Source organism: Diplotaxodon limnothrissa, linkage group LG11 (genome assembly GCF_057381915.1).
Source record: "Diplotaxodon limnothrissa isolate DT_005_m linkage group LG11, D_limnothrissa_male_GT1.1, whole genome shotgun sequence".
NCBI classification, from domain to species: Eukaryota; Metazoa; Chordata; class Actinopteri; order Cichliformes; family Cichlidae; genus Diplotaxodon; species Diplotaxodon limnothrissa.
In genome coordinates this window covers 14,017,133-14,042,735 of record NC_140606.1, presented here as the reverse complement: position 1 = coordinate 14,042,735, position 25,603 = coordinate 14,017,133, and the positions used below count along the sequence as shown (strand labels likewise).

The 25,603-nt window shown below is 40.0% G+C and overlaps 5 protein-coding genes across 5 annotated transcripts in view; 2 read left to right on the top strand and 3 right to left on the bottom strand.

Moving 5' to 3' along the window:
* sdha (succinate dehydrogenase complex, subunit A, flavoprotein (Fp)) overlaps positions 1–8,095 on the bottom strand; it is a 10,710-nt gene extending 2,615 nt beyond the window's left edge. Inside the window, exons 1-11 of the mRNA XM_085366222.1 lie at positions 8,026–8,095; positions 5,832–5,915; positions 5,529–5,690; positions 5,253–5,396; positions 4,825–4,989; positions 4,582–4,730; positions 4,375–4,499; positions 2,133–2,301; positions 1,845–2,040; positions 1,573–1,744; positions 1,181–1,299 (exon numbers count right to left, since the gene is read on the bottom strand). Coding sequence (XP_085222348.1) covers positions 1,181–1,299; positions 1,573–1,744; positions 1,845–2,040; positions 2,133–2,301; positions 4,375–4,499; positions 4,582–4,730; positions 4,825–4,989; positions 5,253–5,396; positions 5,529–5,690; positions 5,832–5,915; positions 8,026–8,088 — 1,548 coding nt within the window. The 5' untranslated portion in view covers positions 8,089–8,095. The remainder of the gene's footprint in view (positions 1–1,180; positions 1,300–1,572; positions 1,745–1,844; positions 2,041–2,132; positions 2,302–4,374; positions 4,500–4,581; positions 4,731–4,824; positions 4,990–5,252; positions 5,397–5,528; positions 5,691–5,831; positions 5,916–8,025) is intronic.
* A 297-nt stretch (positions 8,096–8,392) lies between these two features.
* On the top strand, positions 8,393–11,483 carry ccdc127a (coiled-coil domain containing 127a). The gene is made up of 4 exons (XM_085366221.1): positions 8,393–8,435; positions 8,950–9,087; positions 9,816–10,060; positions 10,277–11,483. The coding sequence occupies exons 2-4, from the start codon at positions 8,958–8,960 to the stop codon at positions 10,721–10,723; spliced, it is 822 nt and encodes a 273-aa protein (XP_085222347.1). The 5' UTR covers positions 8,393–8,435; positions 8,950–8,957; the 3' UTR covers positions 10,724–11,483.
* A 453-nt stretch (positions 11,484–11,936) lies between these two features.
* LOC146622460 (telethonin) lies at positions 11,937–13,377 on the bottom strand. The gene is made up of 2 exons (XM_085365157.1): positions 13,046–13,377; positions 11,937–12,635 (listed from the first exon to the last, which is right to left on the bottom strand). Exons 1-2 carry the CDS (start codon positions 13,177–13,179, stop codon positions 12,275–12,277), a joined length of 495 nt encoding a protein of 164 aa, XP_085221283.1. The 5' UTR covers positions 13,180–13,377; the 3' UTR covers positions 11,937–12,274.
* Positions 13,378–17,654: 4,277 nt separating this feature from the next.
* Positions 17,655–19,846, bottom strand: mrpl32 (mitochondrial ribosomal protein L32). Its single transcript, XM_085365156.1, has 3 exons — positions 19,727–19,846; positions 19,365–19,561; positions 17,655–18,196 (listed from the first exon to the last, which is right to left on the bottom strand). Exons 1-3 carry the CDS (start codon positions 19,821–19,823, stop codon positions 17,945–17,947), a joined length of 546 nt encoding a protein of 181 aa, XP_085221282.1. The 5' UTR covers positions 19,824–19,846; the 3' UTR covers positions 17,655–17,944.
* A 1,447-nt stretch (positions 19,847–21,293) lies between these two features.
* psma2a (proteasome 20S subunit alpha 2a) lies at positions 21,294–25,169 on the top strand. Its single transcript, XM_085365155.1, has 8 exons — positions 21,294–21,345; positions 21,848–21,924; positions 22,075–22,207; positions 22,317–22,439; positions 22,702–22,783; positions 22,913–22,986; positions 24,094–24,151; positions 24,233–25,169. Exons 1-8 carry the CDS (start codon positions 21,305–21,307, stop codon positions 24,347–24,349), a joined length of 705 nt encoding a protein of 234 aa, XP_085221281.1. The 5' UTR covers positions 21,294–21,304; the 3' UTR covers positions 24,350–25,169.
* Positions 25,170–25,603: the final 434 nt, after the last annotated feature.

The window sequence follows — 25,603 nt, the reverse complement described above, 5'->3', positions numbered from 1 at the left end:
TACCGTCGCTGTTGCTAAAGACGACGCATAAAAACAGTCGCTTGTCCGTCTGTAGTGTTGTTATTTAAAATATAAGAGAAAGAAAGAACTTTAAGGAATTCTACTGTGACCATCAAAATCATCAAAATAATATTGCCGTAGACACCATGAAACAAACGATAGCGTAATATGAAATGATAGACGTTTTCATATCGTCATATCGAACAGCCCTACATGATATTGCATAAGTGTCTGTTAGCTTAAATATAAAGTTGAAAAAAATGTAATTGCAACCAGGCTACTGATCAAATAATGTGATTAATCGCGATAAATTACAGAAAATGGTGCGATTAATTAGTTTTTGTTGTTTTTTTTATTGACAGCAAAAGTAAGAACATTTATGTTTGATTGACCTGTTAGTGAAGAAGTAATATTGAGGAAGAGGTAGAGAGAAGAGCTCTACTACATGAGTTTATTGACACTAGCTTGGTTTGAACTTCCTAAATCTGCCGCTAACAGATGCCGCCCATATTGACTAATATTAAAACTGATAAAAGCAGAACTGAAACAAGAAAAGTATCCTTAGAAACCAAAAAAAGGAAACTAAAATTCACAAAAAAAAACCCACTGGCACCTGCCCTCATCCCTACTGGATGCATGTATGGTATTGTATCACGACGTCTCAAGTTATCACATTCACACGATTTTCATAATACCTGACCACTGACCTTGAGTTCAAGGTCACTGGGATTCAAACTCCTCTGAGATTTATAGTAGATGCACCTATGGTATGAATTTGGAAGTACTGGGTGACTTCCTTCTTGAGTTATTGCAGTCATAAACTTGGGTTCCCCACACCTGGGTCACGACAATACCCCGTTAACAAAAAGAAAAAAAAGGGAATGAAAAATAAAAACCTTTCTTGTGGAGAGAAAAGTTTTCTAAACCTTATTTTGTGGCAGGTCTTTCCAGATTGTAGCCATTAGTAAGAGATTTGGTGGTAATTATACATTACATTTTTATGTCCTGATGATTATTATCATTTAGAAAAGATCTACAGATAAGGTGTAGAGTTGTATATAATAAATAATATCTAACAATAATAATAATAAAAATAAATAATTCATGTAAAGCCAAATATTAGTTAAGTACAAATATAATTTATACATCAATATGTCTGTGTTCATGTTAGCATGTCCACCTTCTGCATGTTGAGCCTGATCTCAGAGGTCCTCTGACTTCCGTTGGCAAACCTCAGCCTGTCCAGGTTGGCCACAGACTCCTCTCCTGCGCTGGGCTTCAGCGGGGACAGCTTCTCTCCTGCACAGGAAAAGACAAAAAAGCCAACGTCAGCATGAACACAGAGACAGCAAAAGTGATTTTTCTCCGAATGTGAATGTAGAACAGATATATTTTCTGCTAATATTTTAACAGAAAGTATTAAGTCTGTTTTAATCAGTTGTTTTTATGATTTTTTTTTTCATTATTAATGCTTATTTTTTAAGATTAAGAAACTTTTTATTGTAATAAATTTAACCAAATACACTACTTTTGGGATTAATAAAGTATTCTGTGAAAAGCAGAGGTTCTCACCAGGTTTGTGCTGCTCAGCAATGGTGAGGGCGCAAGCTCTGCCAAACACCACCAGGTCCAGCAGGGAGTTGGCACCCAGCCTGTTAGCTCCATGGACACTGGCAGAAGCTGCCTCTCCACAGGCATACAGTCCGGGAACCACCTTGTCCTCGTCGTTGACGTAAGTAATCACCTAAGGGCCAAATATTACAAATCCTAAGCAAGCCCGCTGTGCTCACAACAACAGTGTTAGTGCACGACGCGTGGAGATGACACATGCAGAGATTATGTACCTGTCCCTTGTAGTTTGTGGGTATTCCACCCATGTTGTAGTGGACGGTGGGCAGGACAGGGATGGGTTCTTTGGTGACGTCGACTCCAGCGAAGATCATGGCTGTCTCTGAGATACCAGGCAGCCTTGCGGCCAGCTGCTGAGGAGGCAGGTGGTGAAGCTGCAGGTACACGTGGTCCTTCTCTGGACCAACACCTCTGAAGAAATTAAAAACGTAAACGTCAGTAAGGAACAGGAACTGGCTTAAAAGCTTTGACAGACATCACACAGACAGGTGAGTTGAGCATACCTGCCCTCTCTGATCTCTATGGTCATGGAACGGGACACCACGTCTCTGGAAGCCAGGTCTTTGGCGTTGGGTGCGTAGCGCTCCATGAAGCGCTCTCCTTCACTGTTAATCAGGATTCCTCCCTCACCACGGCAGCCCTCTGTGATCAGACAGCCGGCTCCATAGATTCCTGTAAGCATGAAACATGAAGAAGAAGAAAAAACAAAAAAAAACTAAAACCTGTTACATCCAAATATTTATGAATAAATAACAACAGTAGTTATAAGCTTTCATTCCCATCAAAGAAACACAAGGTCAACACTGTAAATGTAAAATCCACAAGGTTTTATTGCCATGGCACAATATAATGTCAATAAAACCAAAGACATTATGCTTTATAGACCCAGTACTGTTAAGCAATTTCACTAACAATTTTAAAGTTTTATCTCTAGAATCTGTGAAAAACTGTACGTTTTTCCTGCTATATCCACCAACCAATTTAAATCATAGGTTTTCCCTCAGTGTAGCAGAGTTATGCATGAAACATGGCGAAGTCTGCTGCCCTTATGCAACAAGCATTTACAAAGATGGAGCATCTATGCCACAGGGCACATGTGCTACTTCATCCATATTTAATGATATCATGATATCCAGGAAAAACAAAAATAAACATGACCTTTAGGAAAAAGAAAGTTGTCTTCAGGGTAAAATGTAGACATTTAGTGAGTTAAAAGTCTGAAATATTGGTCAATAGTTTTTTCTTTTAGACACATGAAACATGAACAGGTTTCCCTTACATTTTTTATGTGTAGTTAATTTTTAGTGCGGGTGAAACTGGGTCCTCACCTCTCTTCCCCTCGCACTCTCAACATCAGCTCTCCCCAGGGCTGTGTACTAAGCCCACTACTCTACTCCCTCTACACATATTGACTGCAGTCCTGCCCACCCAGAGAACATCATTGTCAAATTTGCTGATGACACAACAGCGGTGGGGCTGATCACAGGGGGAAATGAGGCGGCTTACAGAGATGAGGTCCTGAAACTGGGAGAATGGTGTGCATCAAACAACCTGGCACTTAACATTACCAAGATCAAGGAACTCATCCTGGACTTCAGGTGGAACAGAGCTGCCCCTGCACATCAACGGAGAATGTGTAGAGCGAGTGGAGTCCTTCAAATTCCTTGGGGTCCACATCTCTGCAGACCTCTCCTGGTCAGCTAACACCATGGCGCTAGTCAAGAAAGCCCAGCAGCGGCTACACTTCCTGAGGATGCTCAGGAAGGAGCAACTAAACACCCCGCTGCTGGTGACCTTCTACAGATCCACCATCGAGAGCCTGCTAAACTATGCGGTGACAGTGTGGCACGCCAGCTGCACGGAGGCAGATAAGAAGAGACTGCAGAGGGTGGTAAACACAGCACAAAAAAATCATCGGCTGCCCCCTGCCCTCCTTGTCTGCCGTCTACAACTCCCGTTGTATCAGCAGGGCCAGAAACATCTTAAAGGACACTACCCATCCCGGCTACCATCTTTTCAACCTACTGCCCTCTGGCAGGCGCTTCAGATCCATACGGACCAGAACAAACACACTCAGGGATAGCTTTTTCCCCAAAGCTATAACCATACTCAACTCAAACTTGCACAAAAAGTAATCTGCACTGAAATATCATCAATTCTCTGCCTGTCTGTCTCTGTTATCCATTACTGTACTGTGTATTTATACTTATATTAAGTGTATTGTTAAATTATTCTATAGTTTTTAATGTGCTAAAGCACGTCTGCACTTTTATAGAGCTGTTTCTAATCTCGTTATACGATGTATAACGACAATAAAGGCTTTCAATTCAGTTCAATTCAACTAAGATAATATGACAATGCATTTTAAAAAATAATTTTGTTTTATTGTCACAAGTCGTAGGTTACTCCTTTATGCTCTGCCAGACTGCACTCAGATCAGCTGGTTTTTGTTTTTCTGACTCCAGAAGTTGACAACAGAAGTTGTAGAGTGCCCTCTGGTGGCCAAACTATGTAAAATCATTCATTTTTCTCTCCAATCTCTTCTTAACTATATTACATTTGCACTTACTAGACATTGACTTGTTATTGATACAGCATCTATACTAGTTAACTTTACTGTAGGTATTCCAAACATATCTTTGAGGAATTTGTATAGTTCCTGTGGAGCTTTCGCTTTCAAAATAAAACTCTCCCCAATGCTTCAGCAACATTTTTTGGTTTAATAAATTAAGTTTCTTTTCTCACCAGTGGGATGAAACTGGACAAACTCCATATCCTGGCAGGGCAGACCCGCTCTGGTCACCATCGCATTTCCATCTCCTGTGCTTGTGTGAGCAGATGTGCAGCTGAAATAGGTTCTTCCATAACCCCTGGAAAGAAAGACAGAACTTATTTCTAAGCTTGTAAATAAAATGACAGTTGAAGAAATGTTTAAGCAAAGGCATCTCCTACCCAGTAGCAATAACAGTGTTCTGGGCTCTGAAGCGGTGGATAGACCCGTCCTCCATACAGAGAGCGATCACCCCTTTACACTCTCCATTCTCCATCAGCAGGTCCAGGGCAAAATACTCCACAAAGTAACTGGTGTCATAACGAAGTGACTGAAGACAAGTCAGGCAGACGCACAGAGGCACTTAACTGGTGCTCCTTGGCAACACAAAGATTGAAAGAAGGTAGGAAAGTATGTGTACTCACCCTTCCATACAGCGTATGCAGCAGTGAGTGGCCTGTTCTGTCTGCTACACAGCAGCAGCGGTGCGCCTGACCTCCCTTTCCATACTTAAGGCTCTGACCTCCAAAGGCCCTCTGGTAGATCTTGCCCTCCTCAGTGCGGCTGAATGGCATGCCAAAGTTCTCCAGCTAGGAAAAAAAAAATCTGCTGTAACTGTCTTTTTACACAGCTCTGGGTGGAATGACCCCCATCTGGTGTAAATTAAAAATAAAATAAATTAATAATTATTTAAATCCACCAATAAGCTGCTCGGCTTTTATTATGCAATGAGGTATTCCTAAAGATCACATGGCCTACACACTCATTTATGTCTTTTGTTTAAGGCCTAGTACTTGCCAGTTAACATAATGACTTGTTATGCATGTTAGTGTGTTTCTAAGAGAGATCATACCTCTACTACGGCTGCAGGAGCCTGCTCTGTCATGTAGTGGATAGCGTCCTGGTCTCCAAGCCAATCAGATCCCTTCACTGTGTCATAGAAATGCCACCTCCAGTCATCCTCCTCCATGTTCCCCAGAGCCGCATTAATCCCACCCTATTAACCAAGGTAAGTTTAAACATTATGCGTGTTTACTTGATGACTCAAGATTAGTAAAATATTTGCAATGAGATTGAGACTTTGGTCCTAACTGACACACAAAATCATTTACTGTAACCACTGATTTACCTGTGCAGCGACAGTATGAGACCTGGTGGGGAACAGTTTGGTGACACAGGCAGTGTTGAAGCCAGCCTCAGACAGGCCAAAAGCTGCCCTCAGTCCCGCTCCACCAGCTCCAACCACCACAGCATCAAACTCATGATCCACAACTGGGTATTGAGTGGAGATCTGAAACCAGTTGAAAAGACAATGTACTGCAAACATTTTTGAAGCAATGAGAGTGTACTCTACGTATGCGGAGTCCTGGTTTTCATATCATATACATACTGTTCTGCATTAAAAAAAACCCACAAACTTAATGTGGCTTACGTCATCTGATACTTTGGCATTTTTCTTCTTGCCATAAATGGAAAAGTGGAAGTTCCTGGAACCTTGAACTGCAGCAGCAGGGACCTGGCAGAAGAAAAAGCAACTTAAATAAAACTAAAATTAATCCCAAACATAAAACACACTGAAAAACCAGACTCTGCTAATAAACACAACAAAATGATTATTCAATGAAGTGAAGTTTTAAAGCTTTAAACGTTCAGTCTTGGCACCTCCACAACCCATAATTCATATCATTAATATTTTGAGCCATTCATCACTGAAAATGTTACCAGCATTTACACAGCTGATCTTCTCAGATGCAAATGTATTTTAAACCTTCTGTAGTTCAACACTGACTTGAATTTAAAAGTATACAAACCTGCCAGTAGGAGGAACTAATGCATCACTTTAACAGACACAACAACACTGTGCCCCACGTGCTTAAACTTTCCTGACAAAATGTGAAGTAATTAAAATAATTTTGTGTGAGATATCCTTATTCACACATGATGAATAAACCATTTACACTAAATGACTGAATTTCCCAAAATCACTTTAGTGTAAACAACTTACACTAAGCTAGCAGACCGTTGATCTTCATTGCCCTTTGACACAATGTGATTAAGACTATTCAACATTTTATTCTTCACAGCACAGTGAAAAAGAGGTTCCCCAATCCCACTGATGCAAATACAGACTCTCCATATTGGGAAGAAGCTCATTATACATTATAGCAAGGAGGGTCTTAAACACTAAAATGATAATATCATATAAATCACAGGTGATGATTTATCATGTAAATTATCATCTAGCATCTCTTAGATCAACTGACTGTCTGCTTGGCCAACCGATAACAGAGGAGGACACTGAGACTATCCAATGGTCATCTTGAAGTGTGCTCATATACCGAGCATGATCCCCTGAGAAATTGTACTGTGGGTAAGTATAGTATAAGACTTGCTGCAAATTCAGAGTAAATAATACTACACCTGGCTAGTTTCTGTTATTTCTGTCACTTTTGGATGTACTGGGGAATGCAGGCGATTTACAGGGTTTCTATCAGTAGAATCAAGTAGAAAGTATACCAAAAAATCTCCTTTTTACATTAATAAGCTGTTTATCGTTATATTTTTAAATTTGCCAGAATAGGATCCCCATGTTAAAAAAAAAGAAAGAACGAATGGCATCTGTTGGTGTAAAATAGCCCGATATCTTATATGCAGGATTTTTTTTTTTTTTAAGAAAAAAAAAAGAATAATTCCTGGTGAATAATAAATAATCTGTTTCTTTTTTTTCTGTTTGGTCTTCCCTACCTGTGGGGCATCAACAATCAGATGCTTACAAGTGTCAGAAAGCAGCAGAAATGACTAACAGATTCATTTAATTTAAGTGTAACTTATATTAATTTCACATTAGAAATTAAAAAAAAAAAGAACAAATTAATGTTAAGCTGAAACTATAAGTTTAACGATCTACATGAGAAGTGACAGGGAGGTTACAGTCTGATCAACTGTCAGGTGGCTCCTGCCTTTGAAAAATGATCTGCTAAAATACAAGCAGCATACCAACCAAAAGCATCTGCTATACCTGTGCCACGACATCAGCAGTGATTTATAATAGGGGGGGGGACTCCTGCACAAAACTTTCTGTTAACAGCCTTACAGCACTATGTTTAATAATGGCTGTGAAGGCATTTACCAAAACAACCCATAGCAAAAAAAAACAAAAACAAAAAGCATTAAAACGTACGACCATTTTTATAGTGACGATTGCTCTTGGCGGTTATTTTTCATCTTCGTCGGTCTAAACCTTTCATATCTGCAGTTTGCCCCATTTTACTTTTGTAGCTAACAACAGCGTCTACATACTTAGAACTGTTTTACACAAGGGCAGCGGCATTTACGACTTTCATGGTGACGAAACGTCTCGGTTAGGCATTAGAAACAAAGTGTAATGTGGAGATAATAGAAGTGTAATAGATATAATATAAATCATTTTGTTGGACCTGCAAAATACCTTTGCTCATAGTGTCACATTGAAACAGCACCAGCTACATAACAGATTACGCAAGTCAGAATCCGCAGGTTATGAAAGCTTCGTTTTAGAAACAAAAAAGGGAAAATAAAATATTATCTTTTACAATATACTACATATATAAATATTTAACTTTTAAAAGCATCTTTTCACTACTCACTGCTTTCGCAGTAGATAAAACCCTCTTGGAGAGGAGACGGGACGCCGCGCGGACACTCGCCATGTTGTCAGACGAAGGATCGTTCCTGCTGCGCTGCGGAGGAACACATATTCTGCCGGACCGGACTAATCCAATGTGCTAAAAGAGGGGTCACTCATTTATTTAATATTTATATGATAGTTATTATTTAAAGCATTTAGCCATGTGTTTTAAGGGTAATTATTAAATTATTACCTTGAAACCATCTGAGTAAATATACAGGGTTTTTTACTGCAACACTTACAGGTTCTTTTTGAAAGTAATTTTTAAAATCACCCTCTGCCGGCTAAGGTGGAACGTTAAAGCGTTAAAATTGTATAATCTGCGTGTGCAGGAACAAATGCATAAGTGACCTACACTTTTCATTCAAGGTGAGACACAGTTCCATACATTTAACAGGCGTACGCTGACACGTTGTCAGGATTGCAAAACTATGAAGCCCCTTCGTTCTGTTGTGTTTTTTTATAAACACAATGACGAGCCACGAAGCCAAATGTTGGCTAGCATGTAGCACATAGCTAGCTTTGTTTATGGTTAGCTCAGCTGTCAAACTTCCGAATCATGAGAGGCTCCTTTCGCCCTGCATGCCCGGTGCATTGTTTGGATTCATGCTAAAAAGCTATTTGTTAATGCACTTTCACATCCAGTGCTTATTCCAAACACTGTTTTGCAGATTGCACACCCTAGCAGATGCATTGGCGTTTATTCACTGCTCTTTATTCAGCCAGTAGCAAATGATGTGATAGTTAATGCAGAGTAAATTATAGACGTGTCAAAGAGAAAACACCTCTGAGATTATATGTTACTCACAAATAAAAACCGAGAAAGAGTCAATTGTTGGTGATGTTTTGGGCTGAGCTCTCTTCGTGCTTGTGTGTGTAACAGCGGCCTCCATGAACAACTTGAATGATCCCCCAAGATGGAACATCCAACCAGATCCCAGAGGAAGGGGGGCGGGAGCAGGCGATGGCAACCAGTGGAACTACGCCCTGCTGGTCCCCATGCTGGGACTGGCTGCATTTCGTAAGTTACACAAGGAGATTCACCTGTGTGATTGTGGATGAGACAACAGAGTAGAACAGCATATCAATTTCAAATGATCTGCTGTGGTGACCCTTAAAGGGAGCAGTCAAAAGAATATGATGATCAGTGAGTGAGTGTCTGGCTTACAGACACACAGTCTCTTTTGTCATTAGAATGCCAAATGGCATTTAATGATTAACACAGAAGTGGGGGGGGGGGGGAGTAGACTAAACTGCAGATCAGTAAAAATTATTCCACTAAAAGGAGACATTTTGACCCTTCCAGGTTAAGCACAGCAGAGGTTTCTTGCACAACTTTACATACTGTAAAACAGGGGGGAAACACCTGCAACAGTTGTAATATACAGAACAATTTTTTGTTTTGTTGTTGTTTTTTGTTTTGTTTTTTATTGACAAGACGCACACATTCTGGCTCGCTGCCTTCATCAGCATCACCATAAAACTTAGCGCAAACCTCCCAAAAATTTTTAGGAAGATGGGTATAGGGCAGAGGAAAAACCTACAACTGCTTGTGTGCTTCCCCAGCATGCATCTGTTCTGATCTGTGTGTGATTGTATGATAGATCATCTCTGTTACTTAGATAAAGTCATTGCCATGATTTTATAAAATTCAGTTCATAAGTAGCTCCAGCTACTCTACTCTTCAGAAAATCATGGTAGTATCACTTAACATCTTCCCCATTTTTTTTTATCCCATTGCCCTTTCAGGATGGATCTGGACCAGAGAATCTCAGAGGGAGATCCAGAAGGTGAAAGCTCAGTATGACAAAGATGTGTCTACAATAAAAAGTGATATGGAGGCCCGTTACCGGGAGACTCTTACCGAGAGGCGCAGGGCAGCAGCTACGCTGGAGCTGGAGCTGGAGAAAGAGAGACAGCGGGTCAAAGGGTACAAGCAGGCCCTGGTCTCACAGAGCCAGCAGCTTATGGAAGAAAGAAAGCAGTTACAGCAGGTAAAGATCTGCTGAAGGGTTTATAAGGGATAACGGAGCTAATGAGTAGAAATCTGTCTTAAACCTTTGTTTTCTTCCATCTCAGTTACCTGCCACACATATGTCTTTTGTTGTCCTCCTTTTACATTGAACATTGCACCCATTTTATCATTGTGTCATTTTCCTTTGTAATGCATAGCCTTTACTCACTAACCTTGTATTCTGTCTTCTAACAAGGAGCGAGAGTCCTTAGAGGAAGAGAAGCAAAAGTTGGTGAAATCAGGAGCTGCAGGTGCTCTGCTGCATCAAGCTCTGGAAAAAGAGCAGAACTGGTACAACCGAGCCACAGCCACTCTGAAGGAGTTGGAGGGTTTACTTGTGGAGCGGCAGAACGCCTACTGCTCCCTCATCCAGCCTCGAGATCAGCGGCTGGAGATGGAGAAGAACATGCTGCTTAAGGTCGTTAAAGATCCCATTGGGCCAGACCTGGATCTAGAGACTGACCTGAAGGATATTTTTAAGAGAGACAAGCATTGTGCTGACCTGCTAAACATGGACAGGAGGAAGAACGGAAGCCTCATGTGGGTGTACCTCAAGTACTGGCAGCTGCAAATCACCGTCCAGAAACACAAAAGAGCCGAGGAAGCCATATTAGGAGGAAAAATCCACTCAGACACAAAGTGACAAATAGGCAACATTAAGCTGGTGTTTTGGTTTGACTTGAAGAATGTGGCGAGGGTGTGGTTTAGAAATGGAAAATTCTTGTTTTTTTTATCCCCTCTGTGTAATAACCTTTACTTGTAGGGATGTTATGCAAACACACAGAAGGTCAGTGAGGTCTAACAAGCTGAATATCACCATCTGAAAACTCCACCCTTGATCACATTTTGATGATGCACTAATATCGCTTATAGCAGTTAACCTCAGCTGCTCAGATAAGGATTTATTTCATTTAACTGAAGAAAAACAGAAATATTAGTAGGATTAATCAGGTGATATCCATATTGGATACAAAAATGCATGGTTTATTAAATAGAAGATGATAAAACTTTATAATTTAGCCCCTATAAAAATGTCGATTTAACGTCCATATTTTTGAATGCCATGAATTATTGTCAGTTAAGATTATATCTCGGAAGAACAATTTTTTTTATTCCTTAGATAGGAATTCAGGGATGCCATAACACTCTATCAAATCTATTATTATGTTTTTGTAGATAATTTAAGTCTGTTGTTGAAGGAGTGATGTGGGAGATATTTGTAAAGACAACTCTGGGACTTTCTGTTTTCAACAACCTCTCTGTTCATTGAGTTTCCTCCATTTAAAACAAGCCTGATCTCATGATCGAGCAGAACAGGGAGGATGTTTCTTATGACTGGTTTGTGGGTACCTCACTAATGTCAGTGACGCCGGACTTAACCGACGGTGCATGTATGCAAAATAGTGCTGAATAATATAATGTGTTGTAAAAAAAAAAAAAAGTAAAATTAAAAAAAAAGCACATTTAATTTGTTACTGTAACACACATTCACACATGCAATGAAAGGATTTACTGAATCTGTAGCATTTGTCTTTGGTTATCAGGCCTTTCTGTGCTGCCATGTTTTCATTTTGACCTTGGTGATTAAGTGCTGGATGCTAAACTGACACTTACAACTCTGTGTGGTCATTTAAATACATTTGTTTTTGTTTAGAACTCAGTTTGTAGGTTGTCCTTTTTGTCCATAGAGACTGTTTTTTGGGGGAGGGGGCTTCAAGGAGCAGCTTCATCTGGATTTAGATACAGGAAAGATATAATTTAATCCGTTAGCTATGTGGAGGCTCATAATGCATGATTAAAAAGGTGCATGCACGAGGAATGTGTAAAAACAACTGACACGAGAATATTGATTGAGGTTTGTGAAGCAAGCTTCCAGAAAGTGTTTAATTAAGCTTTACAAACCATAAAAATCACCAGGTGTGACAAAATTGCATTTTCCTCCTGGAACAAAGTTACAGTTCACACCAGACTCAATTCTGCAGCACCCAGAGCTTTTATGCAAATTATAGCACATCTTTTTTTAGTATTATTTAGCTGCTGAAGATATGACACTACTACAAATATAAGTATAGCATGTGAGATAACATCCTCGAGTTTGATGTGCATAAAAATAGTACTTCTAAAATAGTCAATTTTAGAAGAATATTTGATTTTGTTAATACTGCTGAGAAATTTGCTACAACAAAGGCTGTGATCACTCCCTTCTCTGAACCCGATTAGAGATTTCCCTGGGAGAGGACATCAGACTCGAGGCCCTGAAGTTCACTCTAACCGGCTTGCTAAGATCTTGATCTGTGGTGGCTCCTGTTCCCTGTCTATCTGCTCCAGCAATCAGCTTCTCTTTTATAACAGGCTCTTCTGTGTGCCTAAAGCTGGTTGTAGTACGATCCACCTCCCTGCTGGTGTTGAATAAGGGTAGCTGGTGCTTTGTCATCGCTCCACTGGTGCTGCCCAGCATCAGTATCTGGCTGGGGCTCCTCTCCACCATGAAGTGGGCCACCTGTTGCTGTTTATAACTCTCTCTGCGAATGCTGTCGCTCTCTGACAGCTTCAGCCTGCAACACACAGATCAAGCTTTTCTTACATCCGTGAAACACTAACGCTGTATACAGCTGCGTCACTGCCTCTGTGTTAGTTCACATTTTGAATCGTCTGAATTGTTAACTGCAATAAAACACACTGTACAGGCTTGACTGATCAGAGCCTGGTAAGTCATTTTGCTGAGCAAAGCAGATTTTAACTGCTATTCCGTCTAAGTTAAAATACAACATCACATGTCATGGCTTTACTGCCAAATTACAGTGAGCAAATAGGCTGCTTCAGTGTAATACTACATCTTAAAACACCACAACAAACTACAAATACACAGCAAAGCTCAAATGAGCGCAACACAGAATATTTTACCCTCCAAAAAAGTATATTTAGTGAGTCATGCACAGCTCAGTATCTAATGTGAGCAACCTACCTGTACTGTGGTCTGGTTTCAAGGACGAGGCTCACCCAGCAGGCTTCATAGCTCTCTTTCTTCCACCTGTTCTCCTCCCGAAGATCACACCAGGAGTTCACCAGGTAGCAGCCTCCTCTGCTCACACAGTGCATGGTGCGGTTTTGTCCGTAACTCAAATGTTAGTAATTTGCTCCAAGATGAATGTCCTCTTTCATGTGGGTGCTTCTACAGATGAATAAAACTCGTGGGATAAAGGATACAACGATCTGTCAAATCATGCTAAATGTATGTTCAAAACACCGTGAGAAGTGTGTGTGTGTGTGTGTGTGTGTGTGTTGGCCAATGTCTTAAATATCCAGTCTTGTTTCTATTTTTACTCCTCTGTGTCACATTGTAGTGAACGTAGTGAATGTCCCTGCTTAAGACATCCCGAAGGTTGTTTTTCACATGAAATGGAATTTAGTTCTTTCCATGATGTGATCCAACCAGAATAATCCAAATGAAAGCTGAACGTGGACCTCTCTGACTTCATCTTTTAGATTTTTATGTACTCTTGGATAAAACTAAGTAGTAATCTTAAACATTAACATTTAATCTATAACTATTCAGTCACATTTATTGTCTCTTGGGTTTGTAAATACACTTTTTTCTCTTATACTGTATATGTTTGTAAGGATCAGTGCGTTTAAAGCTGCGGGACGTGTTAATTCATCTCTGTGTGATGACAGGAAATATAAAATGACTAATCTGCTTAAACGAGATGAATGCAAGATCGCCTATCTGATCGGGTCAGAGAATCCAGCCTCTTGCTCCTCAAGTGTCACATGTTGCTGTGGGGAAACAGCTGAAGGCACTTAGAGCGCTAACTGACACTCACAATCTAACTCATTAATCCGAAGCCGCGTCAGGTCCTCGGCTGAAATCACCACGCTACAAAGGTACTCTGTCGCAGTCATCACTGCTACAGCAGATCAGTAGAGTGCATTCAGTTCTTAAACAGTTTACTTAGTAATTAAATGGTGGATGAGTGGTAGCAGCTTTGAGTTTAACAGAGGTCTTTGATTTCAGATGGAAAGATATAAAGGAAGGCAGGTTATCACTATACTGATGATTGCTACAATAATTAAGAGGGACCCGGCCTTTCCTTATGACCTGTCATACATGTGATGTTACTTAATATGGGAACATGAAGCATTTGAAGAAAAACAAGAAAGAGAGGAGATACAGGGGTCTAGCTGCTCAACAATCCGGTGTCTCCTTTCCCACATTTCCCATTTCAAGATTGCTCCAAATGTTCCCAGTTGCTGAAAGGTGTAGACTGCAGGAAGACCAGTTGATCACCTGGACTCTTCTACTACAAAGCCATCCTGTTGTCATAGTTGCAGCATGTAGTCTAGCTTTGTCTTGTTGAAATATCCAATGCCTTCCCAAACCATCAGAGATGCAGGCCTTTGAACAGAGTACAGTAGTGATGGGACGTTCTGTATCGAGGCTTCGGAGCGTGTGTCGAGTAATGGAGGGGGCGTTTCCGCGAAGCGCGTATCGAGGCTTGCTTCATTTATGGGAGGAGCTGAAAATGATGACGTCCGAAGCCTCGCTGCCCGGCTGTACCACGTGACTGGTTCATGAAGTGGTTCGAACTTTGCCGCGAGATATGACAGCGATATAAACCCCTCAGACTTCATTCAAAAATGTGGGTGTTTGATGGAGAGTTGCGGTTAGTGAGAGTTTGGAGACCGTTTGGAGGTTTATGAGAGTGAGGAGAGAAAGTCAGGAGAGAATGGAGCCAGCTAAGAAGAGGAGGATGTCCTCCCCTGTGTGGGAACATTTTGATCTTATTCCTCCCAACAAGGTATGTAAATTTCTACAGAAGATGTATTTTCATGATACTGATGGTGCAATACAATTTATGTTGAGCTGTCTTGACTTTTGTACAAGGTGAAGTGTTTGCTATGTGCCAGGGAGCTGGGATATAACAACAACAACACCTTATCCATGCTTAGGCACTACAGAGCTTTGCATGAGAATAAGGGGGACACCGATTGTGGAGCAAGACCAGGTGAGCCATCAAATGCAATGATAATATAGCATGCAGTAATGTTACTAAATGATATAACAATATTATACAACTGTTATAAGTTACGTATGTGATATTTATATTTGTGCTTTATCTTTATTGTCTTTCCTCAGGAGAACAATCTCAAATAGATGAAAACCTGGTTAGCATGGTGATTGAGGACTCCCAGCCATTTAGCATTGTGGAGGACAAAGGATTCAAAAGATTTGTTAAATCATTAAATCCTAGCTATGTTCTCCCCACTAAAAAGGTCATAAAAGCAGTGAAAATTTAGTTTTTACAGAATAAAATGTGAACAGGCAGTGTGTAGCTGTCCATACCTCAACGTTACAAAAGCACAACCACTGTCCACACCCCAACCACACCTCACCTCACAGTAAATGATCATTTCCATTTCAAGCATTTCCAAATAATCATTTTCCATACTGCCACTATAAATATACACAGTATACTGCATCACTACAATATACATGTTTTACACACTCCTTTTGTTGTTGACATTTACAGGCTGTGTGCAAAATGCCACACTCTTCAAATTCATGCCAGCTATTATTTTTACGTCCTGCTAGAGCAAATGAAGCTTCATGAAGCTTCGCGTTGGGGTGAACCAATTGGATGAAAAGCTTCAGTGCTTCATGGGGCTTCATCTGCCCATCACTAGAGTACAGATAACAAACCAGATGTTCCCTCTCCTCTTTAGTTTGCTGGATGGCGCATCCATGTTTTCCAAAAAGATTTTAATATTTCGGTTAATCTGATCACAGAAGAGTTTTCTATTTTGCCTCAGTCCATTTTAAGTGAGCTTAAAGGAGATAACGTCACTTCTAGATCCTGGATCCTCGTCTTCTTCACATAATAGAGGCTTAACGTGCATTTGTGCATGGCACGGTGAACTGTGCTCACAGACAGTGCTCCTGAGCCCATGCAGTGATTTTCACAACAGAAACCTGTTTGATGGAGAGTCGCCTGACGGCTTGAAGGCAAAGGCACCCACCTGACCTTGATTTTTAAAGTCTTACACTGAAATTGTTCCACAATTTGATTTTGTTTTTCTGCTTCTGAGAAACTCTGCCTCTCTAAGATGCTCTTTTTTTAATGTTACTAACCTGTTCACAATTCACCTAATTAGCTGTGAAATGTTCCTCTGGCTGTTTTTGTAGTTCTGCTTACTTTTCCATCTTCTTTGAGACATGTTGCTGCCTTTAAATTAAAAATTAGCTACTATTGCTCATGAAGCATTAAAATAGCTCAGATTAAATGTTTTCTAGGCTCTATTGTGAATAAAAATGGATTCATTCAGCTTCCCAACTTTTCTGAAAATGGGATTGTAATTGTCATGTTTGGGATCTGCATGATGGTCAGTGTGAGGGGATTTTTTTCTAATAAAGCCATTTCATGCACACACAGCTCTGACTGTGAGCACAGAAGCCCCTCCCACCTGCTGCTCAAACTTTGTGCTAATGAGGGGCAGCCAATCAAAAGAAATCTAGCTTTAAAGGAAGGGGAGCTAAGAGGTAAATAAGGATTATTCTGAGCTTTAATTCAAGCTGCCCTAGAATAGTTCAATGAAGATAAAGTGTTAGAAATTAGCATGATAGGCAAAATACTGAAACAGTGCTGATAAAACACACTTGCCAATAATAAATCATTTTTTATACGTTTGTACACTTACAGTTCAGGGGTTCACCACCTTTGTACACCTGCAATTTAGGTATCATTCATTTGATAAAGCAAGAGAGATAACACAAATACAGTTAACGATTAATTTGATGGATTGCATACAAATGTCTGCAGATGTTACAAAATATTTAAGGTTAAAATATTTTTGGCAGCCTTAATTAAAAGGCAAGTGAAAGCATTTGTTTAAAAATATACTAAATTCTTGCTAAAGAATTTGGTAAGAACATAACAAGCAAGATTACAGCGCTGTGCAAACCAAGTAAACCAAAGTAATTTCAGTGGAACACTGATAAGCCCGGTCTTATCAAACTATGAGGGGGAAACTGAATCACAGGGACACTGAGGCAGTGGAAGGTATGCTGGACTCATCCCAGCAAAAACAGTCTACTCCAGCGACACATGAGCCACCGTTACATGACTTTGGTTTAATGCCGAATCCTGATTAAAGGAAGTTGTGGCTGAAGCGACGTTGCTTGCTTGTTTGTACACACCAGTGTCTGATCCTGTTAACCGACAGTTTTCTACCACAAGCAATTGTGCAGCCAGACTCTGATAAGCATTAGAAAGCAGTAAACATGACAGTGACACTCATGATTTGATGTTAAGTGTTCCAGATCTTAAAAACATCAGACTCTGAGTCATTATTCCATTTATAGTGAAAGCACCTCTCGTCACTAATAATTGTGATTGCATATGCTCATTTTCCTCCTACTTTAAGGAGAGAGGTCACACAACAGGGTTTAAATGGGATTTGATAAACTAGAATATGTTCATTTTTTTAAGAATTAATGGCGTCCCTCCAATGCTCAGAAGACTGGAGAACGTTTCATAAACAGTCTGGAAGTTTCCTCCTGTTTCATGAAGCAGAAGAAGTCAATCACCTTCACCCAAAGCAGATTATTTCAAATAAGGAATTTATTGTCAAACCATCAAAAGTATTATGCAGTTGAATTATGTCCATAATCTGACAGTCTTGGCTTTTAGAAAAACCGAACTATGATATCATCAACTCCAAAGGCATATTTTCTACTGGAAACACGTTTCTGATGTTTAAGCTCTCTGGATCAGTTCTGAACAAACTAATTCTTAATTTGTGGAAGAAAAACTGACCCAGAGAGACTGAAATATGCTGTTTGTCGTGGTATATGTCACACACAGCTTCAGTAGTTGAACCATGCAGGCCTTTTCCTGGGCCTCTCCACTATCCTCTTGTCTTTGTCCTGCTCCTTTGGGATTTCCCCCTCATATAAGACCACAGTCTCAACAGTGGGGGCCTTCAATGGGCCTCCTTCCATGGCTTGAATCTGATGACGAATCATACTGGTCTCCTTGCACACCTTAGCGTAACAGAAGCCACACAGGATGTGTTTCTGTTTCAAGTGGCCACACTCTGGACACGGCTCGATGTTGTTCTGAGGAAGAGAGGGGTGCAGGGGAAAGCAAACAGGGTCAATGGATGCAAGCGACTGCTTCTCTAAATGTTTCTGATCATCTTTGATATTCCTGCACCACACTTTGTGGTCTCGTTTTAGTAAACACTACCTATATACATCAATGGTAGCATTTACACATCACTGGGGTTAGGTATCACTTTAAAATAAAGCTAGTTTTATTTTTCTTTCTTTCTGTCCAGCAAACAGGAGAGCTGCACCACACACACATTGAAGGTGGCCACTTGACATTAGTGTGACCCGTTCAGCTTCTTATCACATGTGACATGGTCACAACGCTCCCTTCTATTACACAGTTGTAGAGCTGAATAGTGTCATTTTTTGTTTTCATAGTGATGTCTAAGTGAAGCTCAACTCTCAGCGCTCCAATACAAAATATCATTTTATTCTGTTCGAAATTTCTATGAAACTGTGTTTTAAAAAGTGTACAAATTGAGTTCAGACCAAAGAAAATTCCTCACTCAAGGATTTTTTGCCCTAAGGGAGTTGGAAAATAGGCTTACAAGTATTAACATTTTAACCTGGGAGTCTATGAGGACTGACCCAGGGGATGCCACAGGTCTTGCAAGCATGAAACTAAAGTAAAATAAAAATAATCTCATTTCCCCATAATTGAATCTGTTTAGATAGTTTGATCAGACACATTCAAGAGGAGAAACAGCAATTGAAGAAGTATAAATAAAAATCTTTGGGAGACAAAAATAATTTCCGAAGGAAAAAATACTTCAAATACTGTATTTTGGGCCAAAGTTCACTGACTTTGCAGCTAAATTAGATGATGCTTTAGAAGAATTGCCTATATAGGTCCGTGCCAATGCTAAAATGTTTGCCTCCTAGAAAGATTTTGGATTCAGTTTAAAATATTAGTATCTTTCACAAAGTACACTTTCATTTCAATGTGCGTACTCTGATCTATGGAAGTCACTTCAGCTGGACCCAACGTTAATGAACGAGGTGCTCTCCTTAAATCCTAAATATTACCAGTGACTCGTCGTACTGAATGGTTTATTTGCCACAAATCAAACCCCTCTTTGCAGTAAAATTAGGTACCAGTAAGACAGATGAAGCTATAATTTGGTTTAAACGTTGAAATGACCCAATGAGATCATCCAGTCACTGCGGAGCGTACCTTGACTTTAATAAGTTTGCTCTCAGCTCTCCTCCTGGTGCGGTTGACCTCGATTGTGCGCCTCTTCTTGGGTGCTGCCATCCACATGATGCTGTCCAAGAGGCCGGGTTGCTGCTCCGGGCTCTGCTGCTCCTCCAGCTGCTGCTCCTGGTCGAGCTGAGGCAGGAGGCTGGGGCCGTTCACAGCCAGACCCGGAGCTGCACGCAGAAGGAAACAACGTTACAGGAATCACTACGTCTTTAACTCCACCGAAACAGCAACACGACACGGACTGGTGGTATTAAATGAAAAATGTCTTTAATGAGTATGTTTGTGTGAATGACCCCATCGTAAAAAGAGGCTATTAGCAGCAGCTCACTCACCCAACTGTGCTTCTAGTCCGACCGCCTGCAACAGTCTACTCTCAATGCGCAGCAGAGAGCACCTGAGGCTGTGAATTAACGCAGATAAATTCATCATTTTTGTTACCAACGCGCTTCCTCTTCTCCCAGCATGTCAAACAGCTCACGGTCACTGAGGATCCCTACGTCGTAAAACAGCGACGCCAAGCTGCACTTCGTCTGTTTAATTTCCGGCACACAAAAGGAAAGATTTTGTACGCTGCTGCCATCTAGCGGTGAACCGTGGAGCTTTTATTGTAGCAAAACTGTGTCTCAATCCTTGTGTGCATATTTTAGATTTGTGTGGAAATTTGAGTTCAAGCTTTCCAGCTGTTTTTTGTTTTTTTGCTATAGCTATATTTTTGCTATTTAGTTCAGTTTAGTATCCAGAGTGAATGTTCTTGTTTAAGCTTTTTTTTTGATTGTTTTAAAATGTTTAGTTTTAATTTCGTTTCTATTAGTTTTACTTTTAGTTGTGATCGTTTTTTTTGCAATACTTTACTTTCCGATTTTCCACTTAGCGAAGCATGAACAAAACACACCTCTAAACCCACGCACACAGAAGAGGAGAAACAACGACAACGAAAATAAAGATGAGTGTAGGTGATGTTTTCAAGTGGAATACAACTATTCATCTCTGAGATCAATCTAAAAATAGGCAGCTTTCCAGCTTTCCGGGTAATGGTTTACACTTTTTGACAATGCATAGTGCCAATTCCAGGAACTTCTGTGGGCTTTTTCTTAATAGTGTACTAACATTTGTAAAGTCTCCTAATAAACATATTTGAGGATCTAAAGAAAAGAGTAACTCTAAAAGTTTTGACATTTTTGCCAGAATGTGTTTACCTTTATGCAAAACCACGTACTGTGCAGGAATGAATCCTCCTCAATGCCACATTTAAAGCACAGACTAGAGAACTCTGGTTTATATTTATGTAATCTTTGTGACATAATACAAGCTTGGTGGAGAAAGCCACCATATACTGGGCATGTGTCAAAGACAAGGTTTAGGAAAATCAGTCAATTTATTATAAAAAACAAAACACAGAACCTTCTAAAAGTAGAAATCCAGAGTTTCAATAAACACACCATCCAATGCCGCATCAGGCAACTTGTAATAAGATTTTTTACCAAATTAACAAATACTAAAACTAAGTATTTTCTATAAATAAAACCTTTAGTTTTATGTTAATTTAGTTACCCTAACGGACACAAAATGATCTCAGTTCATTTAATTTTTTTGTTCAGAAGTCTAGTTTTAGTTTTTAGTTTTAGTTAACCATAATGATATGTAATCACACAAATATCTACACTCAGTTCAAAATATGTAAATATGTATTTTATTTTATTTTAAAGAATAATATATACTTAAGAAAAATATTTTTTCAAAACAGTGGAAAGGACTAAACTCCCAAGTTTAATGAAATGCAAAGTAAAAATGATAAAAAACGGAGTCATAAAATAATATTGATCGAGCACACAATCTTCACAGGTGGCGATGTTCACTCGTGATCGCACTTGGAGCTCTCCAGAGCAGCAGAGAAGAAGAAGAAGCTCAAGATGGCGGAACGTGGTTACAGTTTCTCTCTCACCACATTTAGGTAAACTTTGTCAAAATATGGATAAAATTGAGTAGCCGCATCGAAGCTTATGGCATGTAACAATTGCTTTGTGGCAGTAGCGTCATCACATGTATGCATTACTTTTTATTTCAAAACGTAGATGAGGTTTTGGAGCCGCTGGAGTTGATGCACTGTCATTGCCGGATAATGAATCGGCTAACATCGCCTATTAGCATGTTGGCTAACAGTTTTTCCAAACTGAACATTCGAAAAGATAAACTTTGTTCAAACCCATAACAAAAGCTCACCTGTTTTAATGCGGAACAGTACCCGAGCAGACTGAAATGGACGGCTTGGTTTTGAATGCTAAATATTTAGATTATTTTGGCAAAGCGTCGAATTAGCTTAAATGAGTCAGTTGTTTTAGATTTTACTTTCAGTTTCGTCTCTGTTAGTTACAATACGCTAATTCGGATTTCCAATCGTTTATCTGACTTTAACACATAGTGAAGCAGCTTGTTGTGTTTTTTTTCTCTTGCAGCCCCTCCGGTAAGCTGGTACAGATCGAGTATGCTCTGGCAGCTGTAGCAGCCGGAGCCCCCTCGGTGGGCATCAAAGGTGAGTCCAGAACTCGACTGTAGCTTTGAGAGTGAATCTGTCAACATGTTAGCGACGCAAAGCATACTTGAAAGCTCTGCACATTCAAGCAGAGTTGAAACTGGTTAGAAACGCATATTCTTCAATAACTGCGTGACTCTTGATTTCCAGCTTCCAATGGCGTTGTCTTGGCAACAGAGAAAAAACAGAAGTCCATACTGTATGATGAACAGAGCGTCCATAAAGTGGAGCCCATCACTAAACACATAGGAATGGTCTACAGCGGCATGGGGCCTGACTACCGGTGAGTGTTGCCAACGGCTTTGCAGACTATAGTGTGACATTTTGTTAGGCAACTGAAATGACAACTGAAAGCTAATTGCAGAAAAATAATGAGTGTGTCATGTTGGCAGGGTTTTAGTGCGGCGAGCCCGCAAGTTGGCACAACAGTACTTCCTGGTTTACCAGGAGCCCATTCCTACAGGCCAGCTTGTCCAGAGGGTGGCCTCTGTGATGCAGGAGTACACACAGTCTGGGTGGGTATATACTTAACAAAACAAACAAACATACACACACACACACACACACACACACAAAGGTAGACACACTGCTGTTTACTAGTGACATGCTTTAGGGGTAGAATTTGTTTTGCATTGCTGTGATATTTTCTCAAAATTCAGTCCACTTTAAAAGACGTGTTAATGTGTTACTGATTTTGCTTGACAGTTTCGAGGTCTTTAGAGAGAAATTAATTAGTGACGTGTAATATTTCTCTTTTTTTCACCCCTCCATCCCTAGTGGAGTGCGTCCATTCGGTGTGTCTCTGCTGATAGCTGGATGGGATGAAGACCAGCCCTACTTGTTCCAGTCGGACCCTTCTGTACGTTCTTCTAGTTCTCAGCACTGCTGCCTACAGCTCAGGATTAAATATTGCTTGTGCTTTTAAAAATGCTTTTGCAGGTCATCCTGCTAACCTAAAGTTTTTTTTTATTTTGTTTGTGATTGGCAGGGTGCATATTTCGCATGGAAAGCCACAGCCATGGGGAAGAACTATGTTAATGGAAAAACATTCCTTGAAAAAAGGTACACGTAAATGAGTAACTCATTATTTCCCTGTTTTCATTCATATTACTAAATTGTTGCATGTTTATGTAAAACTTATAAGGAATATATATTACGTCTGATTCTGTCACAGTTTTTCTGTATGATTGTTTGCTTAAGGCCAACTTTAGTACTTATGCGCTTATGTACATTAGTGCTCAAAAGCACTGACGCTCTGCAGGCTTCCAGATATTGGCCTGTTAGAAAAAAATAAGCCTTTACAAAGGTGCGGTTTGGCTAAAACAGGTTGTTTTTGAGTTGAAAGATGGTTCTGAAAAGTGAATTCAGTGCCAAAGTGACTTAAACCTGCAGAGGGCGACCTCTGTTAAATTAGAAGTCTGAGAGGATGGCCATACAACTCACTTGAATTATCTTGTTAAAAAAAATCTTAAGTAGTTTATGGCCTTAGTAACACAGTTTGAGCCTCATTTTTAATGAAAGAATGATACATATTCAGAGTATAGTAGATGGCAATGCATAAAGTCCAAACTCAAGAACATAAATAAGAAGTGCTGGAAGTCCACTAACCAGTGGGATAGATGCATCATTTATATGAAATCTGAAGGGCTCCATAAGATAAGTAAGTTGCCTTTCACATCAACTTAAGGGATGCCGCACAATAAAATATATTGTTGGAAATTAGAATTATAGGTCCCATTTATAAAGTCACGTTTAATTAAAATTCAGTGATTTTCTGTTCCATGGACTGAGCTTGATATTTTGTACTGGATGTATTTGGTGCTCGGTGGCCAAACTCCCACAGTAAGAGCTCTGTGTATTTACTGTAGCTGTCTCAATGATCATGTGTAAACTGTGTTTAGAGTGCTATATCTCATTTGTGGTTTATTATAAAGCAGTTTGAATGAGTGGTAACCAATAAGCTCTTCACACAGTTTGAATTTAGACTGTTGACCTACTTTAAATTGTCTATTTTGAAAATGAAGACTGGGTACATGCATTTTAAAGGCTCTGTACTTGAATAGAGAACCATTAACACACAGCACCATTTAATGCAAAAAGGAGCTGCTGTGAAAGGGGTCTATTGTTTCAATAGTTCAAGGGTTTGACCACTTTGTTTTTCTTCCTCAGGTATAACAATGACTTGGAATTAGAAGACGCCATCCACACAGCCATCCTGACATTAAAGGTATGCAGCTTGTAACCAGAAACGGCTTAGTGACTCCACCTTAGTGGTGGTTATTCAAACCATCTTGTCTTTGTGTTCCAGGAGAGTTTTGAGGGTCAGATGACAGAGGAGAACATTGAGGTGGGCATCTGCAACGAGGCTGGCTTCAAAAGACTCACCCCAGCAGAGGTGAAAGACTACCTGGCAGCCATTGCTTGAACACATCCCCCTCGGTCACATTCAAGACAAAAGCCAGCACAGTAGCCAATTGTCTCATGATGCTTTTTTTTTTTTTTTTTGTAAACCCATTATAAAGATAATATGGCCCCATTGTCTTATGATGAGACAGCTTCTGTTCTTCAAACACCGGAGAAAAAAAACTGCTGTAACTTCTTCATATTCATAGTTGTTATTATTATGCATTCTTATCTTGTATGACAGAATTAAATGGCCTGTTGACCATCACAACAGGCCGGCTGACCAGACCCATTAAAGTAATGAGGCAGCCGTTGTGCATTGACTAAAATCTGCCAGTGGCAAATAACAGATCTTTAACCAGTTGGTATTGTTGTTGAACACACCCTGGTGCTGTGAAATGTGACAGTTGGCTACTGTGCAAATGAAAAGGAATGTGGACTCTGATGAGTAAAATCTCAAGTCTTCCATCAAATCTGTTTTTGTTGCTCATTAATGTTTGAAAGGCACTTAAGATCGAGCATGGATTTATTCAAAAGTGGTATTGCTAGACATGGCTTGGGTTTTAAATGTAAGTGAGACTTCTTGAGCCCAGGAGAAGCCTTAATTTGCATCCCTGATTAATTCTTCCTCATCCACTCTGAAACCCACTAGGAAAGAGGATAAACAAAAGAAGCACATAGGGAGGATCTAATGGGAGATTCTGAGATTTTACTGTCAGGATCTGATTGCCTGTACAGCAGTTTTACATGATGTACTCTTTTTTTCTTTTTAGCCTACAAACAGTTCCAAAGTTTGTATTTTTTTTCTCTCTTCTGATATCTGTCACTTATTCAAATAAAAGCCGGTGAGTTTGTGATGACTCCGTGTGTTTAATGTATGTGCTTTTGTTGTGAAATGGCAGCCTTATCGCGGTGTTTTTATGTTCAAACTGCGAATGAGCCGTTTGAATATCTGCGGACTTAAATGAGCGCGTACTTCACAGCAGAGCGCGCTCTAACATGAGCCGGAACACCTTTTTTTCAAATTGTAGTGTGTCCCTCCGCTTCCTAATGTTTTTACGAATACTGCGACTGTTCCAAGAGTGGCTACAGCGACCATTCAAACCCGCCGTAATATCGACATGATGAAAATAAATCTACTTTAACAGTTAATTTCACTACCCGTGTAAAGTTCATCTTATTACTCCGCTTTGCATTTAGCTAGGAGGTCTATTTTTGCGAGCGGCAGGCCGTTGCCGCTTACCTCATAACCTCTGATGACGTTTATGGCGCCAGA

Excerpts from the sequence above, each read along its gene's own strand:
- LOC146622460 (XM_085365157.1), bottom strand. The coding sequence starts at position 13,179 with ATGCACTGTGTGAGCAGAGGAGGCTGCTACCTGGTGAACTCCTGGTGT. Across the intron at positions 12,636-13,045 it reads GAAACCAGACCACAGTACAG|GCTGAAGCTGTCAGAGAGCG; the intron begins GTAGGTTGCTCA and ends TGTGTGTTGCAG.
- mrpl32 (XM_085365156.1), bottom strand. The coding sequence starts at position 19,823 with ATGATGAATTTATCTGCGTTAATTCACAGCCTCAGGTGCTCTCTGCTG. Across the intron at positions 19,562-19,726 it reads CGGACTAGAAGCACAGTTGG|CTCCGGGTCTGGCTGTGAAC; the intron begins GTGAGTGAGCTG and ends TTCTGCGTGCAG. Across the intron at positions 18,197-19,364 it reads GCAAACTTATTAAAGTCAAG|AACAACATCGAGCCGTGTCC; the intron begins GTACGCTCCGCA and ends TCTCTTCCTCAG.
- psma2a (XM_085365155.1), top strand. The coding sequence starts at position 21,305 with ATGGCGGAACGTGGTTACAGTTTCTCTCTCACCACATTTAG. Across the intron at positions 21,925-22,074 it reads CCCCTCGGTGGGCATCAAAG|CTTCCAATGGCGTTGTCTTG; the intron begins GTGAGTCCAGAA and ends CTTGATTTCCAG. Across the intron at positions 22,208-22,316 it reads GGCATGGGGCCTGACTACCG|GGTTTTAGTGCGGCGAGCCC; the intron begins GTGAGTGTTGCC and ends TCATGTTGGCAG.
- ccdc127a (XM_085366221.1), top strand. The coding sequence starts at position 8,958 with ATGAACAACTTGAATGATCCCCCAAGATGGAACATCCAACCAGATCCC. Across the intron at positions 9,088-9,815 it reads GCTGGGACTGGCTGCATTTC|GATGGATCTGGACCAGAGAA; the intron begins GTAAGTTACACA and ends TTGCCCTTTCAG. Across the intron at positions 10,061-10,276 it reads AAAGAAAGCAGTTACAGCAG|GAGCGAGAGTCCTTAGAGGA; the intron begins GTAAAGATCTGC and ends TCTTCTAACAAG.